General features: G+C 31.5%; 1 protein-coding gene and 1 long non-coding RNA gene across 2 annotated transcripts in view; one reads left to right on the top strand and one right to left on the bottom strand.

Moving 5' to 3' along the window:
- LOC106057012 (usherin-like) overlaps positions 1–16,525 on the bottom strand; it is a 77,747-nt gene that overhangs the window by 33,282 nt on the left and 27,940 nt on the right. The window contains exons 23-43 of the mRNA XM_056024697.1: positions 16,380–16,508; positions 14,416–14,547; positions 13,411–13,532; positions 12,921–13,098; positions 12,528–12,672; positions 11,960–12,255; positions 11,152–11,355; positions 10,619–10,699; positions 10,102–10,281; positions 9,418–9,531; positions 8,128–8,297; positions 7,443–7,572; positions 5,805–5,992; positions 5,229–5,376; positions 4,959–5,110; positions 4,334–4,496; positions 3,414–3,593; positions 2,976–3,126; positions 2,305–2,444; positions 1,153–1,289; positions 300–435 (exon numbers count right to left, since the gene is read on the bottom strand). Coding sequence (XP_055880672.1) covers positions 300–435; positions 1,153–1,289; positions 2,305–2,444; positions 2,976–3,126; positions 3,414–3,593; positions 4,334–4,496; positions 4,959–5,110; positions 5,229–5,376; positions 5,805–5,992; positions 7,443–7,572; positions 8,128–8,297; positions 9,418–9,531; positions 10,102–10,281; positions 10,619–10,699; positions 11,152–11,355; positions 11,960–12,255; positions 12,528–12,672; positions 12,921–13,098; positions 13,411–13,532; positions 14,416–14,547; positions 16,380–16,508 — 3,276 coding nt within the window. The remainder of the gene's footprint in view (positions 1–299; positions 436–1,152; positions 1,290–2,304; positions 2,445–2,975; positions 3,127–3,413; positions 3,594–4,333; positions 4,497–4,958; positions 5,111–5,228; positions 5,377–5,804; positions 5,993–7,442; positions 7,573–8,127; positions 8,298–9,417; positions 9,532–10,101; positions 10,282–10,618; positions 10,700–11,151; positions 11,356–11,959; positions 12,256–12,527; positions 12,673–12,920; positions 13,099–13,410; positions 13,533–14,415; positions 14,548–16,379; positions 16,509–16,525) is intronic.
- On the top strand, positions 2,655–16,506 carry LOC129925260 (uncharacterized). Its single transcript, XR_008777085.1, has 8 exons — positions 2,655–2,727; positions 3,420–3,522; positions 5,799–5,927; positions 10,072–10,181; positions 11,219–11,269; positions 12,558–14,363; positions 15,325–15,641; positions 16,374–16,506. It is a non-coding gene; the product is annotated as an uncharacterized LOC129925260 (long non-coding RNA).

Raw genomic sequence — 16,525 nt, 5'->3', positions numbered from 1 at the left:
ACAAATATTCATTTATTGTTCATTATTTCTAAACAGAGAAAAGTAGGATCAATTTTAATTTTTAACAGCAAGAAATAAAATTACAAAAACAACTTTTTACAACTTTGGAATAAAATTATTATTTTTTCTTAAATTATATTTGTTTCTTTCATTTATGTATGAGATAAGATTTTGATTATAAAATGTTTAGTTGTATAATGGAATGAGTCAACATATACCAAGTGACATGTGTACATTGTTAAAGTCTCACTGAAACAAAGCTTCTTTCAAACAAGAAGACAATAATTTCCTCAACTTACTGTCTTCAAGAGTTCTAACTGTTGGACTCTGTATACTTTTAGTGCATCCAGCATCAGTGCAAGCCTCAATCTCAAACATATAGTCAGTATAGGGTGTCAGGTTGTCTACTCGCAATAGACTCATGTTTCCAGCAACCTAGAGAGTGTTATAACCATGTCACAAGCACTTAAGTCAATGTTCCTAGTTTAATAATTATTAAGTAGAAATGAATAAGTTTAGATTTAGTTTCATTCTATAAAAAGTGAGCTCATGATTTCTTGCTTTGAAACTCAACCAATGGAAGAATGAGTCCAATATAGCTGGAGCATTAGGTCACCAAAAAGAAAAAAATTCATTCATTTGATGCACACAATTTGAAATAGAAAGATGTTGGGATTACAAAAGTAGCCTATCATACCCTTCAAAATCAGTTCAACATTTATGTAGCTGATGTGTGTGGCCCACTAACTAACCATCAAGACTTTCCTCAGTTGACTGACACTCTGAATTTATTTTAAGCTTTGCAAACTCAAGAACAGCATTCCAAACCAACAACATTTGAACACATTTGTCCTAGCATGTGGAACAAGGAATGTGCCTATGTCTTTTTCTGAGTATTTTATTAGATTTTGTTTCTGTATTTGAAGATTATGGTTGCTCAACAACTCTAGTGTATCTAATGTTTCTCAACTCAAGTGTATTGAATGTTGCTTCTAGTGAACCTAATGTTGTACAACTCTAGTGTATCTAATGTTCCTCATTACAAACATTTCAGCTGAAATTCAAATATCAAAATGATCATCTTATACTCTTCTACCTCAATGGTCAATGTCTAGATTACAATGAAGCATACAGTCAATCATGTGATCTTACCTGAGATCTCAGGACACCGTTCAAGTAAATATTGTAATTACTGATGAGACCATTAGGACTGAGTGGTGCAGACCAAACAATATCAATATATCTGGACTTCACACTAGTCAAAACTGGAGGACTGATTAGAGCTGGCTCTGGTATACAACACACAAGAAAATTATTATCAAAATGACAGAAATGTGTATATAAAGTTAAGTTTAAATGAAAGAAATGTGTATATGAAGTTAAGTTTAAATGAAAGAAATGTGTATATGAAGTTTAGTTTAAATGAAAGAAATGTGTATATGAAGTTTAGTTTAAATGAAAAAAATGTGTATATGAAGTTTAGTTTAAATGAAAGAAATGTGTATATGAAGTTTAGTTTAAATGAAAAAAATGTGTATATGAAGTTTAGTTTAAATGAAAGAAATGTGTATATGAAGTTTAGTTTAAATGAAAGAAATGTGTATATGAAGTTTAAATGAAAGAAATGTGTATATAAAGTTAAGTTTAAATGAAAGAAATGTGTATATGAAGTTAAGTTTAAATGAAAGAAGTGTGTATATGAAGTTTAGTTTAAATGAAAGAAATGTGTATATGAAGTTAAGTTTAAATGAAAGAAATGTGTATATGAAGTTTAGTTTAAATGAAAGAAATGTGTATATGAAGTTTAGTTTAAATGAAAAAAATGTGTATATGAAGTTTAAATGAAAGAAATGTGTATATAAGTTTAGTTTAAATGAAAGAAATGTGTATACAAAGTTTAGTTTAAATGAAAGAAGTGTGTATATGAAGTTAAGTTTAAATGAAAGAAATGTGTATATGAAGTTAAGTTTAAATGAAAGAAATGTGTATATGAAGTTTAGTTTAAATGAAAGAAATGTGTATATGAAGTTTAGTTTAAATGAAAGAAATGTGTATATGAAGTTTAGTTTAAATGAAAGAAATGTGTATACAAAGTTTAGTTTAAATGAAAGAAATGTGTATAGGAAAGTTAGTACATTAGGATGGGGCAGGGGAAGTCATCAGCACATTAAGATCTGGCTACTATAGAACTGTATGAACTGGGGGATCTGGACTAACAATACCAGGCTCCATCACAGAGGTTTGTAGAGCTGACTAAACAAAAAAAAGTTCTGTTTCAGTTGGGCCATGTAACTGTTCACTTACTGTCCTGTTTAGTGACTACAGATGACCAGTCCGATGTTGTATCCCCATAACTGTTGCTGGCGATGATTCTAAATTTATATTCAGTGTAAGGCACCAAGTTCATTTTAGTATAGCTCAGTGTAGTGGTTGGACCAAATTCACTACAGAAACAAAACCAGAGAATTAGTGGATACTAGATACTTGTAGAAATACTTGAAATGTATAACCCTAACACCTAACCTCAATCTTTAACTAAATCTATTTTGTATTTGATTCTAGACAATTTCATAAATTACTTCTGAGAGCATTCTAAATAATTCAATTCAATGTCTAATCAACAACTTATTCAACATGAAATTATTCATACTTGTTTAACAAAACAGGAGTTTTCATTTACAGATTTATATTTCCAGAGTACAAAATGTTCAATGCAAACTTTAAAAAGTAAACAAAAAAGTGCTCTTGTTTAGATATTCATGTTACAGTTTTATGAATTGCATGTATTATGAATCACTTTTGTGCATGTATCGCTTCAGTTTTCTGGTAAATAAATATAAATACAACAGTTTACATCAGCTCTAGGCCACTGTGTGAGGTCTCCAAGATCTGTGCAACAGTTGTAGATGTGTTTTAACAGTATATGTGTGAGTGTATCAGTTCATGTGTTCTCTAAACAAATACAACTGTATTACTTCTGTAGCATGGCATTGCTCGAGGTCTCCATGAATTGCAGTAAATAGGCTACTGCTTCATTGGCATTCACCCTGCCTGCAGGCATCCAGGTGACCTTGACTGATCTAGGTGTATCAGACACTAGCTTGGGTGGGGCAACACCATCTGGTGCTGAAAACAAATAAGTGATAAGTGCAATTAGTTCTATCAAGTCAATGGTTCTATTAATGTTACTTCAAAAAAGAAGATAATTACGTCCTACTCATTTCAAATGAAGGTGAATGTCCATCAAATCATTTCATAGTTAATAGTTAACTTATTCTGTGCTGTGTAACATTTCAACATTTAGAAAAACACAAGAATTTGAACTGAAACAGTCACATACTGAAAAATTGAGTCTTTATCTATTCTGATCTATTTTGATCTGATTGAAAGCTATACAATTGATCTTCACTTACTTCCAGGAGGCAGTGTGACATTGACACTATTACTGAGGATGAAGCCAACAGAGTTTGTTCCATTGATCTGGATAGAGTAGGTTGACATTGGCAGCAGGTTTGTCACTAAGTAAGTAATGTAGCCAGCAGTAGCATTTAGTAGCAGACGTCTATCAGATACGACAGAGTAGTTCCAGTTGGCTGAATCATAAAAATATCAATCAATTTATAATAGGGTGTGTACAAATTCAAATATTCAAAGCATCAACAATGAATAGGACTTTTACCATTTCATTTTGTATAATTGGGCACTGAGTGGGAAGTTAAAGGACTAGTGCAGTAACTGCCTATACAGGACTAGTGCAGTAACTGCCTATACAGAACCAGCTGTGAGCTACATATTTTGTCACATCTAATGTGGATTAAAACTTTTTTTTTAACAATGCTTTTAAACACATAACAAGTCAGCTTCAAACAAATGTTTGGTCGAGAGGCTAAGTGCGCTTGAACTTGGCTTGCCTTCGCTACCTAGAAGGGGGCTCGAAGTTCGACACCCGACTCGGGCAGAGTTGCGTTTACTGAGCGCCTAAAGGCAGCACGGAAAACCAACTCCTAGATACCCCCTCCCCCCCCCCCCCCACTGGTCCACAAATGAGATTGGACCAAAGCGCTCTGAGCATGCTATAAGCATGAAAGTAGCGCTATATAAAAGCTATAATAATATAATAATAATAATCCTCATTAATTTTTGAGCTTACAGACAATTTTTTTTTTAACATCCTTAAAATAAAACAACAAAAAATACAATAGACCAACATTTGGAATAGGTTTACTACAGTTTCCTATTTAATAAAACTTAAGGAATTTGAGAATATCTACCATTGAATTTGTCTTTATGATATAAATCTTTGTGTAACATGATAACAGAATTCTGTACTAACCAGTATCTATATAAAACAATCCAGTAAAAAATGTCTGGTACATCAAAAAACCATTGGGCTTTTCTGGCACAGTCCATGACACATTGACACTTCTAGAACTGACGACATTTGCATTCAGAACTATCAAGCCAATAGGTGGCGCTTCTTTGGTCCTCATTTCAACCTAAAGAGATTTTGGGAAAAAAAATGCTGTAAAACACAAGAAAACAATCGGACAACAATTTCATTAGTGCAATGGCAAGTAGGCTACAGGGGAAATATAAATTAAAAAATAAAAGAGTTGGGAACATTTTTGAACACTTGACTAATGCCCCAATAAATGCTTTTCTTAGATGAAGCTATGGTTTTTTCAAGGAAAGAGATCAAATAATCTAATACCAGAAATGTCGTGCAAGATGTTTTATCTAACAGTGTCATGTGTATTATGTAAGGTGTACCTTCATGTCTACCATTTAATTAATAAAATATTAAATAAATATAAAACATATATAAAATATATTTTATTACTGTTTCATATCAACAATTTTTTTTACTAGTCAAAATATAACTTTAAATATTTTGTCCCTTTTTACAATGCTTGGATGTTAAACATGTAGCAACATGTTCAGAAAGAATGACTTTTCACCTGTCCACTTGAAGCACAACCCAAAGCTGTACAAGCCTCAACACGGAAGATGTGTCTACTGAAGGGCTCCAGTCCAGTGCTTGTATAGGATCTGGTCAATCCACTTTGTACCTGGATACCATTTTGTACCAATACATATCTGATGATTGCACCTGGAGACACAGAAAAATGACTTTGAAAACCGAACAAATTTAATTCTGAGATATACACATGGAATGATGACAAATGTTTATGAACAGGAGATGTTATTTTTTTTTAAATCAAAATTACCATTAGGATATTTAGGTGGATCCCAGGTGACCAACAGTTCACTAGTGCTGAGTGCCACAACCACAGGCAAGGGAACACCATCTGGAGCACTTTCTTTAGTTGTAGCAGATGCAGGTTGCCCTACTGTACAGCCTCCACCAGTACATGCCTGGAGTAAGTATAGGTATAAATTACAATCAACAAAGCTATACTAAGTTCAGAAATAAAACTTTTTCAAAACCTGAAACTGATTTAAAAAACAAAAACACTCTCTAAAATCATTTCCAAAGATACCTCATTATTTCAATTGAAATGAAATATTAATATTTTACTGACTTCTAAAAATTAACTTTTAAGGTTCTCGCCTACTTTTACCCTGCATCAATGTCCATACTGTAATAGACAAAGAGACATGTAGAGCCAGTTTTATTCAGTGTTTTGAAACATGTTGTACCAGCCATATTATAAATGTATGTGTTATTAATTTTTATGTTAAACATACTGCTTGATCAATAGTACAGAACACAAGAGTCTTATGGAATATACAGAGTCAGCCATACCACCAATGTATTGTGTAATATGTATTTACAGTCCTACCCCAAGTGTAATATAATATTTGGTGCCAGCCATCAGTCCAGTCAAGACATAACGCTGAATAAAGACAGAACTATTGTAGACCACATCACCAAGACTATCTTCTGCAGTGGATGCATACAATAAGTAAGACTCCAGTACACCATTAAGTTCTGATGGTTTGTCCCAGCTGACATCAATCTGAGATGTACCTGTGTGGAATCACAAACAGTCATAATTTTTTACTATTAACATTGCGCTAAAAAATAATATTAATAATTGAATTTATATAGCACTGTTAACAAACCTAATGTAGGCTCAAGGTGCTATATACCTAAAAAAAAAAAAAATAATAATCTAAATAAATTTTGATGCTTATCTTGAACGTAGTGCACATTTTTAACTGTCAAACTTTAAAAGGGGCCCTCAATTTTTTAAAATTCAGAACTGCTAGTTTCTAAAAGTGACAAATATAAACACACAACTGTTTCAGTGCAAATAATTTTGAGTGAGAAAAATGGAGTTTTCCAGGACAAACAAAATTTTGCAGAGGATCAGTGTAACTAGACTTAGACTTAGGTCTTCCTGCGCCGTTCGGCGCATTGGGCAGCAAGCTGTCTCCATAAAGATCTGTCACTGGCAATGTCAGAAGCCTCCTCCCACCTGGTGTCCACTGTTCTGAGGTCCTCCATGAAGGTGTGTCGCCAAGTAATACGAGGACGTCCCTGTTTGCGCTTTCCTCGTTTTGGCTTCCATGTTATCGCAACTCTTGGTGTGCGTAGTTCATTTTGACGTAACTGTAAGTGTAACTAGAACTAACCTTTTTTATTTTATTAAATAATCTAACATATTTGATTTTATTTTAAAGGAAAATGATTTGGCTGAAAAGTGCAATAAATAAAATACATTTTTTAACTGAGTAAAGAAAAGCAAATATATAAAAATTCATCAAACATTCAATATACTGAAAGATTTATCCTTATAATTCTTTATTTAATCCATCAATATAAAAAAATCACAAACCTAAAAACTATTTGTCACTTTATATTTAACAAAAGATAAAAAATTAACTAAAAAATTGTATTATTAAAATATTTTGGGTCCTGTCATATAAACTAAGTGGAACCACTAACACAATATTATCATTTTTTTGTAAATGTTTTGGTTCTGCATACAATATACAACCAAAACAAAGAACATTCACTCTCACATGTGTAAAATAAAAATAAACTGAGAAATAAAAATTTTAACATTATAATGATAGTGAAACAAATATTGTATTCCAAGTTACTCGCTGAGAATAGCACCACACTCTCCAGCGCTAGTGAAGTTACTCACTAAGAGTAATGCCGCACTGAATAATTAAGACAGATTTTCACAAACTAGAAGTAATGCAAAACAAACTGAAATCAGACCCAACTCAAATTGTACACTAAATGTATTGAAGAAAATTAGCCATCTTGGTGCACTTAGAAATTGAGATTGTTTTCTTGGATCATGTAGATACACAACTAGAAAACATGCAACAGAATTTGTTTGTATCATAACTAGTCTTTAGTAAAATTAGTGCAGCATATGTCTAAGTAAAACTTGTTGATTGCTAATGTTTGAAACATGATTGAGAAAGGCAATTAGTATTTTTATACTATCACATATACAAACCTAATACAAGAAGTCTTGGTTGTCCTACTGAAGTTGGTGGCAGCTGTAATGTGCTGAGGGCCACTGAGGGTCCACTAGTACAGCCAGCCACAGTACAAGCTGATACATAAAACCTGTAGGCTGTATAGACCTAAAAAGTTCATTTTAAAATAAAGGAAAGAAAATTGGTCAAAATGTTCTCATGATGTGGAGCTTTCATTTTACAAGCCAAAGTGCTTAGTGACAATAAAGAAAGGTTCACACAAAAAAGTGTGTTTTTTTTGCTTAAAAATCGAGATATTTGTATCCAGAAAGAAAAAAGAAAGCTTAACTAGGTATATTTAATTTAATTTACATTAGAATTGATTTTTAAATTTTTTTTTAAATTTTTCACTAATAGATAAAAAAAATCATTAGAAAAATTAACTTTTAAATGTATAACCTTCTAGTGGCCACACTAACTAAACATAGAGAGAATGTCTTGTTATAATCTGTTGAATGCTTGATAGACAAGGTGATTCAGAATAATTAAAATTAAAAATATAGTTTCATTATTTGTATTTTTTCTGAGTTTATCAACATAAGAAACTAGATATACTAAGATATACCAAAGTTTCCTTACAGTGACAATAGAAAATTTATACAGCCTTAAATGACACAAGTAATTTATTTTAAGCAAACCTAAAGAGACAAAGTTTAGGTTTACCTGTAAGCCAGTGACATTATAGGACAATTGTCCTCCTTTATAAACTTCCGCTCCCTCTTTATACAACACAAAGCCTGTGATAGGACCATTGGGTTTACCAGGAAGTGTCCATTTTACAAGTAAATAATTTGGTCCAGCATCTGCTGTTGGTGCTGAAACATTCTCTGGTGCTGAGTGGACAAAATAAAACAAAAGTATTACAGACACAATGATTTGTCTGTACAGACAGAAGGACAAAAAAAAAATTGTGCTAAAAATTAGGATGCTAACATAAGCACAAATACAAATCAACAATTTTCGAAGTAACATCAACACCAAACAAAACTAATCAGACTAATTTAGCAGCATAAGTCACAATGATAGGTTCTAATTGATTAAGAAAAACAAAGGCTCTTTTTTCCAAAAGATTTCCTAGATCTACAGTATATGTGATAATATAAAACCAATAAGGTAAATCTTATATTTATTATAAAACTTGATTAATTAAGTAAGACATTCAGCTATTTTACATAGGTTAGGGCATTATTTTCTAATGACAATAGAGAACTTCCTGTGCCAATAACACAAGTAAGTTAAGTTTCTCTTTAAAAAAATAGTAACTTTTTTTTTTTTTTATTTAGTAGTTAGTATGACAGAACTTACGTAACTTAGCAATACATTTGTAAACAAAAAATATTTTTTTGAAAAAAATCTAAAACCATTTGCATAAATGTGTTAAAAATATAGTAAATGGTTATCTCCCTTACTAAATAGCCTCCTGTGTTTGTTACTATTAGTAGTTAATAGATGTAAAAATGGTGTATTTTTAAAAAAAAACGGCTTGCATAGTTGATTTTAGAAATTAAATTTTTCAATTTCAGTAAAGGAAAAAGTAGCCGTTGCATCAGAACTTTGAATAGTCTAATTTATCATGATGTTGGATTTTCAATATCTTTTCTAGTTTACGAGATCTAAACGGGACAGACGACGGACAGACATTCCACACAAAACCAATAGTGTCTTTTCCCCTTTCGGATGCCGCTAAAAAAAAGCAAACGATAACAAAAAATGCAAAAGTCTTACAGATCTAGATCTATAATATAACTCATAATTGTTATATTTAGAAATTCAGAGTTTCTGTATTAAGCTATAGAAAGTTTATTGTTCAGAGAAAACGTCTTAACATCAATGTTTGTTAACCAGACCAGTCCCATATAATATATAACTTCTGCTAGAACTTTGCCATGTCTCTGATCAGCATGGTAGGTCTAGTAGACTAAAGAACTGAAAGACCAATGTCAATCTACTAACCTTCTATGAGCATAGTAACTTGCATCCCATCAATGCTCTCTGTACAGCCACCTGGTGTGCATGCCTTCATTTTAATCAAATAGGTCGTATCCGGTATTACACCTGTCATGTTGGCTGAAAACACAGCAGTGTTAGATCATGCTACACCACTTTTAAGAAGAACATTAAGACCTATCTGTTTAAAACTTTTTTAGATTAATTGTCATTTTAGTTGTCATGTTTGTGTTTGTAATGTTATTACAGCGCCTTGAGCCTACATTTTGTTTGTTAACAGTACTTTATAAATAAAATTATTATTATTATTATTAATGAATAAAAATTTGATGAAATGAAAAAATAAATAATTTTCTCCTTCCTTTTTCTAGTGATTTTTTAATATCAGATCCCAACCTTTCTAGTCGTGACTAATATTTCCAAAGTTGAGAAAAAAAAAAACAGAACTCTGTACAAATTATAGGATCATGGAGCTAGAGTCAATAGTTTTGATTATTTACAAAAGAAAATTTTATGAGTCTGATTTATAGTGACTGATTCTTAGAGTCCTACAAAGTTAGTTTTAATGCTAACTCTGCATTCCTGAACATTTCAACAAGAGAAAATTCCTTTTGTGAAAATTGTCAGCCTTAAATTTAAAAAAATGTCATTCTTTTGTAGGCTTAAGACTAAACCGATCCAGATATTTACCTGCAGTCAAGCTGACATCTAGTATGTCCATGGAGACAAATGAAGTGCTGTTGACCATATAGGCCATGATCACATACTTGGTAAGTAACCCATAGGTTATTTCTGGCTCTAGCCAGATCACTTCCACTTCATAGCCACTGATAGTTCTCACACTGATAGGAGCTTTTACACCACTGGGGGCTACAGAATGAGAACATCAAGATAACACAAAAACACATAGGTTGCATAATAAAATAAAACATATATTTTATATACATATATATTTGTCCATACATACAATTATTAATTATAATCTGATGTTATTTATCTAGTCTAGATAGATTGATAGATTGGTATAAAAAAGAATAAAGATTTGATTTTTTTTAAGTTTGATTTTTATTGCCATTTCAAAATAATTATCCTTTTTTTTTAATTAAGTTGGAAAAACATTGAAAATCTGTTGATTCACCTGGCTAATTCTTGTCAAATAGTTCCATGTTTGAATAAAGATTCATAATACATTATAAAGTATACTGACCTCCTTCTCTTGTTCTGCCATAAGCCCATGAACTGTAGCCTTCTCCAGCAGAGTTAGAGGCCACCACTCTGTAGATGTAATCTGAGAACACAAGTTATTTACTCTATATATTTATTATTGTTTTTCCAACTTATATCAACCTAGGTATTAAGAAAAAAAAAGATAATTTTAGCTACTAACGAGCTACAGCATTTTTAGTTGTTAACAAATCTTTTGAATTATTGAGATTCATTACAAATATATTAAATATCCATATTTCAACAAAGAAATTCTGGCCATGCCCAAGCTTGAAAAAAAGCCTTTTTATCTAATACATATAGGCTAAAAAAAGAACAGCCTCTTATTTGGTTAAAATAAGACCTACAGTTTGTGAGACAAACTCTTTCATTCAAAGTCTATAAAGTTAATGAAGCATATTTTAAAGAATCAAAATTTTAGAGTTTAAAAAAAAAAAAAGAATAATTAATCATTAGACTAAGCATCAAATATTGCTTTTTACTTTTCAATAAATCTAACAAACTGCATGGTCTGACCTGTATATGGTAATAATCCTGTTTCATAAGCCACAGTATCTGTTCCATTGTATATTTCTGTGATCAGGCTGGACTGACAAGTAATCTCCACATCATGATATGGTGGACAGCCATCCAGGTTGGTGTTATCAACATCCACTACAATCATATCTTTTTCATATTCTTTTGTATTAATGGCAAACCCAGAAAAACATCCACCAAAACCTGCAGGATAAAATGTGTAAAGTAAGTAAGTGAAGTAAAGGTATCCGTTTCAGACCTTGCAATCTATGAGGGCTCATCTGTTAATGTGGGTGTCATGAGGCCTGTACAATAAATTATCTTAACTTCCCAAAAGTACTTCAGGTACCCATATCAGTTGGGTGGACTCAAGGGCATCCTTGATAAGTTCAGAATCCAAGTATTCATGGGGATTCAAACTCAAGATCTTTTGTTTCAGAGGTCAATCACTTTGCCACACTGTTTAAACATTTGTAGAATTAAAAAAAAAAAAATACAAAGAAAAGATAGCACTATTAAATCTGTTTTTTTTCTTCATTATCCTAAAGAGTTGACTTGAAATAACCAAGCTTAGCCCCATTTCACCCTACAATTCGAAAGTCTATTTCCAGATCTAATAGTTCATGGATCAGATGATGTGTCAACATAGACTTTCCACTTATGATCTCCTGTACTTCTTTGAGCTAGCTAAACTCAGGAACATTCTAAAAATATTCAATTTTAAATCTTCAACATGAGTCAAACTCTAGACACTCTAAAACAAAGGTCAAAGGTTAACAAATTTAACAGCTCTAAAAACTTCTCTTACCATCGCCAGGTATAGTCAAGCCATTCTGTTGAACATACTTTAAAGCTGCTGATCCTGTTTTCAGTCCACCAAGAAATATGTCGGATGTTAAAGACAAACTCATGGCCACATTGGGATCACCCACAGAGACGTTTCTCCCCTGCAGTACTGCAATGGATGCTTGCTGTCCAATTTTGGAGAAGACAAAGTCCCTCCACTGACCATCACATAGATTAGTTTCTGGTCTGTCATATAGGACCCTGGTGTTGTAATTGTTGCTACTGATTGTAAAACTGAGACGCCTATTGTCCAGCACACTAAGAGACAAAATGGAATGATGTTTGATGATTAGATCTACAACTTGACCATCTTCACTTCATAATATTTTTTTACAAGACAAGCTAAAGGTGTACTTAAAAATAAACTAATTCAACATAAGTAGGCAATGATGTACTAAATATTAATTAAAATAATTCAACTAAAAATGAAATGTCAGTAATTAACTTCACCATTATCTAGTGCTCAACTAGATTTTTTTTTTGTAAAGGGGGGGGGGGGGGGATTTAGGGGGGTTTTGACTTTAACAAACCTATACATATAAATGCCATTTCCACCATAGATCAAAAAGAGAAGTCCAGTATGTAGTGTGGTTCTCATTCTAAAACGAACTTCAATTTTGTCACCACTAATGTCACAGATTCCTTTGTCATCACAGTTGGCAATCACCAGATATCCTGTTCTCTCAACAAAATAGTAAAAATGTGTTAGTGTTTGAAGAATCAAATCAACAATTCAGAAATAAATTAACTATTTAGAAATGTGACCCAAAATCCAGGCTAACTGAAAATCCAATTTGTTTAACACTTGTATTAACATTAAACCTTATGACACAGTAAATTCATGACAGAATTAGCTAGGTTAACAAATAAAAACATCCAACATAGCTACTCCCTATGACAAGGTTGTAAGTCAAAGAAAAAACCTTTTCCCATGAAATGAAATCCTTGCTGAAGATTGATGGGACAACCCTGCCAGTTCAGAAATGCCAAATCATTTGTTTTTCCTTGAGTCCAGTCCAGTTTGGTCCAAATTTCTTCTGGAAATTTCTGGGTTAAAATCTCAACATTATCTATGCAGCCTTGAAACGGTGTTGTTTCTATCTAGAAGGAAGACTAGGAGTTAGAGATGGATATTGATAAAACAAAATTGTGGTCTAAGCAAAATTAATAAATTACAGTCTAAGAGAAATTAATAAATTGTGGTCTAAGTGAAATTGATAAATTGTGCTCTAAGTGAAATTAATAAATCTTTTATAATTGTATAAAGTGATTTTTTTTAAATTCATTTTAAAATCAAATCATCTTCAAAAAGCTCAAATAGCATTCTAAACAGCCATGGCATAAAACAAATTTTTACTTGAATAGAATAAGTTGCATTTTATATTAGAAGAAAATATAACTAGAATTATTAACTTTTCGTGTTTTGTCTGTACGTCGCAGTATAAACTCAGCAGGAAAGCCTCCGACATATACACCAGTGGTTGGTCCTATCACACTAGTATCTGTGCACAAAGCATCTCTGATGTTGCTTGAACCTAGAGATTTTTATGAGATGAAACAAAAGACTATGCAGAAAGTTTTTGTAGCAAACTCATTACCCCCCAAGTTTATCATTAAAAAAATTATTTAAAGTATCTTCATTGCCATGATTATTTTATAGAATATGAAAGACCAGTTGATATGTAAACTAAATATTTAAAGTATCATCATCTGTACTTTATAAAATATGAAGATGAACTGAAATGGGGTCTTTATACCTTTTAGTAAAGTGGGAAATGCAGCTATGTTTAATTCTGGTATTAGGAATGATATTTCATAAAATCCAAACATATAACATGAGAAGAAATGAAAAATAAAATGAAACAAGAAAAAAGTAGAAAAAAAAAAGAGAACATTGTAAAGTTGATCGAATGAAGCACAGTTTAGAGAATAGTGAACAAGAGACAAAAGAAAGTCACTAATATATGCACTTAATATTTAAGAATACATAATAATATTGTGTTGTAGTTACACACAAACTAAAAAATGCATCAGAAGATTAAATACAAAGTAAAATCAAGAATTCACTTTTAATTAAAAATTGTTGTATGCTAAATGTTTACTTAACTCTAAAGAGAATAAAATAGTTTTTTTTCCACAATTTGTAAATAAATAAGAATAGATTTGTTCACAGTCAAAGTGATCTAGTCAGTCCTATATTCTTTTTATATTCTTTCTCAATTTGCTCTGAATAAATTCAGGTCAAATAATTATTAAATTTGAGTCTAACAAGTTCTATTTTACAGCATGAAGAGGAGGTTGAAATAAACAAACATGTAACTGATTGATCATCACTTGCATTGCTCTGTGATGCATACTTATTAAAGGTAACAGGGGAAGTAACTAATTATTTGCACTACTTGTCTACCCTTTGTTTACCTATCCATTTGTTGTCCACGACTACCTGACCACTGACACCATCTCTACGAGCCTCAAATGTGTGCCATTTCCTATCATTGTAGATAAGTCCCTCATCATTGGTTGTGGTGATGAAAGCAATATTTGTACAACCTTAGAGACAGAGGAGGAGATCATGCAACACAGAGTGTGATGATAATGTCACATTTAACAGTGTGTACTTCTTGGTTTCAAACACTAAAACCTTATCAACATCAACAGTTTTGAACAAGTTTATTCTCATAAAGATATTGAATTCATACACATTTTGAATCAAGTAGTCAGCCTTTTAGAAAATTTCATTGTATTTATTGCCAATGGAAAAAAAAATGTCAGAAATATGTTCAGTTAGGCCTTTATTTTTAAGTTGTTTTAATTAGATATTAGCAAAAACAAATATATTATCAAGTGATGAAGTAAAAATGCAAAGCGTTATTCACTGCCCTAATCATAAGCTATTTTCTTGTTAAAAAATATAGTAAATACAGTTCAAAATAATTTAAGAAATAAATAAAAGTAAAGATATTGCATAATAATATTTAATAATAATATAACAGAGTTGTGTTAAGGAAATTTTTAAAAAAGCATTGGTATAAATATTACTCATATATATATATATATATATATATATATATATATATACGTAGATATCTAAATAAGATGTAAGTAGGAATAAAGAAATACTATAAACAAAAGAAAAGAGTTTGAAGGGATTGAAATTAGCCAGGCTATTTAAAGCATACAGATATATTAAGATACAGTAATATGATCATTACATGATTATCTTAGAAAACAAAGAGAGAGAATCATGAACAAGAAAAGAGCTAGGAGGATATTATGTAAGAGATGTAAGGAACAAAAAGCTGCTGCTATTTTTATTTTCTCTTGCAGATTGTTTAAGGATGAAGAAAATATATTATTGAAGTTTCAAAGCAGAAGACAACATCTATATGTTAAAAAGTGGAATGGAGAAATAAGGGATGAAACAAAAGTTTCTTTTAAAGCTAAAAGAAAGAGAGTAGATATACATGCAAAGACTGAAACATCATGATGAACAACCTCTAAAATAACCATCAATTAATAGGCTGCCATTATTGCCTTCTCGCCAAATGAGCATGGTGTGAAACCCACTATTGATCAGATTTGGCCAGTTGGGATAAGCATCGTAATTGACCTCAGCCAGTGCAGTGCAATGCCCTGTAGTTCAGGTTTGAATCAAATAGACAAGGTTCATAACTTCTTTATGTGTTTAAACTCAAAGGACTAAATGGTGTTTATGTTTAGAAAGACAGTGCATTTAATATCAATGTACTCAGATATGCTGATGCAACTGAAGACTATACTCAATTAGCAAGAGTATCCAAATCTGGTTAACTAATACTTGTGATAAAATAAACATCCACCCAGTAATAAAATATATCTCTAAATATCTCTAAATAAACATTGAATTTTATTAGAATTTGTTGAATTAATTGATCTAGTTGTTATTATTTATATTTTTAATTTTAAATAAGCAACTCTGTGACAACTCTGGGTTTTTTTCTACAGTGTTCAAAAATAAATTATTGAATTATTGTCTTTAAGATCTGGTAATAAAATTTAGGGGAAGTGGTATTAAAACGACACCATTATAAGCTACTGGCCACAGAATAATTGACAACACTTCAGTTGTCCAAATGATCTTTAGGTCTTGAGAGGGAAGTTTGAATTTTTCTTAGCCTGAAGTAAGAAATTTATAGTGTGATTGTTTTGATGCTGTGAAGTAATCAGATCAAGTTTAAACTCAACAAATCCAGTTATATTTAATAGTTTGTCAAACAAAATATTAAAACATTTTTAAAATAAAAAAAAAAAAACATTTTTAAGAACGCTTATTAAATATCAATTTTAAAGATAGTCTGGCATTTTTTTTTTCTCAATTCTAGCTGTATCCTTTTCAGACCTACCTTGTGTATCAAACATAAACCTTGGCCTACCATTCACAAACTGCACAACTATGAACTCCTCTTGAGTACTGGTGGCGCTAAACAGCAGAATGCCTGTCCCTCTCTCCAGTCTAAACTTCAAGCGAATGCCTGTAAAAAGTCAGAAA

Source organism: Biomphalaria glabrata, chromosome 3, assembly GCF_947242115.1.
Source record: "Biomphalaria glabrata chromosome 3, xgBioGlab47.1, whole genome shotgun sequence".
NCBI lineage: Eukaryota > Metazoa > Mollusca > Gastropoda > Planorbidae > Biomphalaria > Biomphalaria glabrata.
This window is presented reverse-complemented; position numbering and strand designations above follow the sequence as displayed.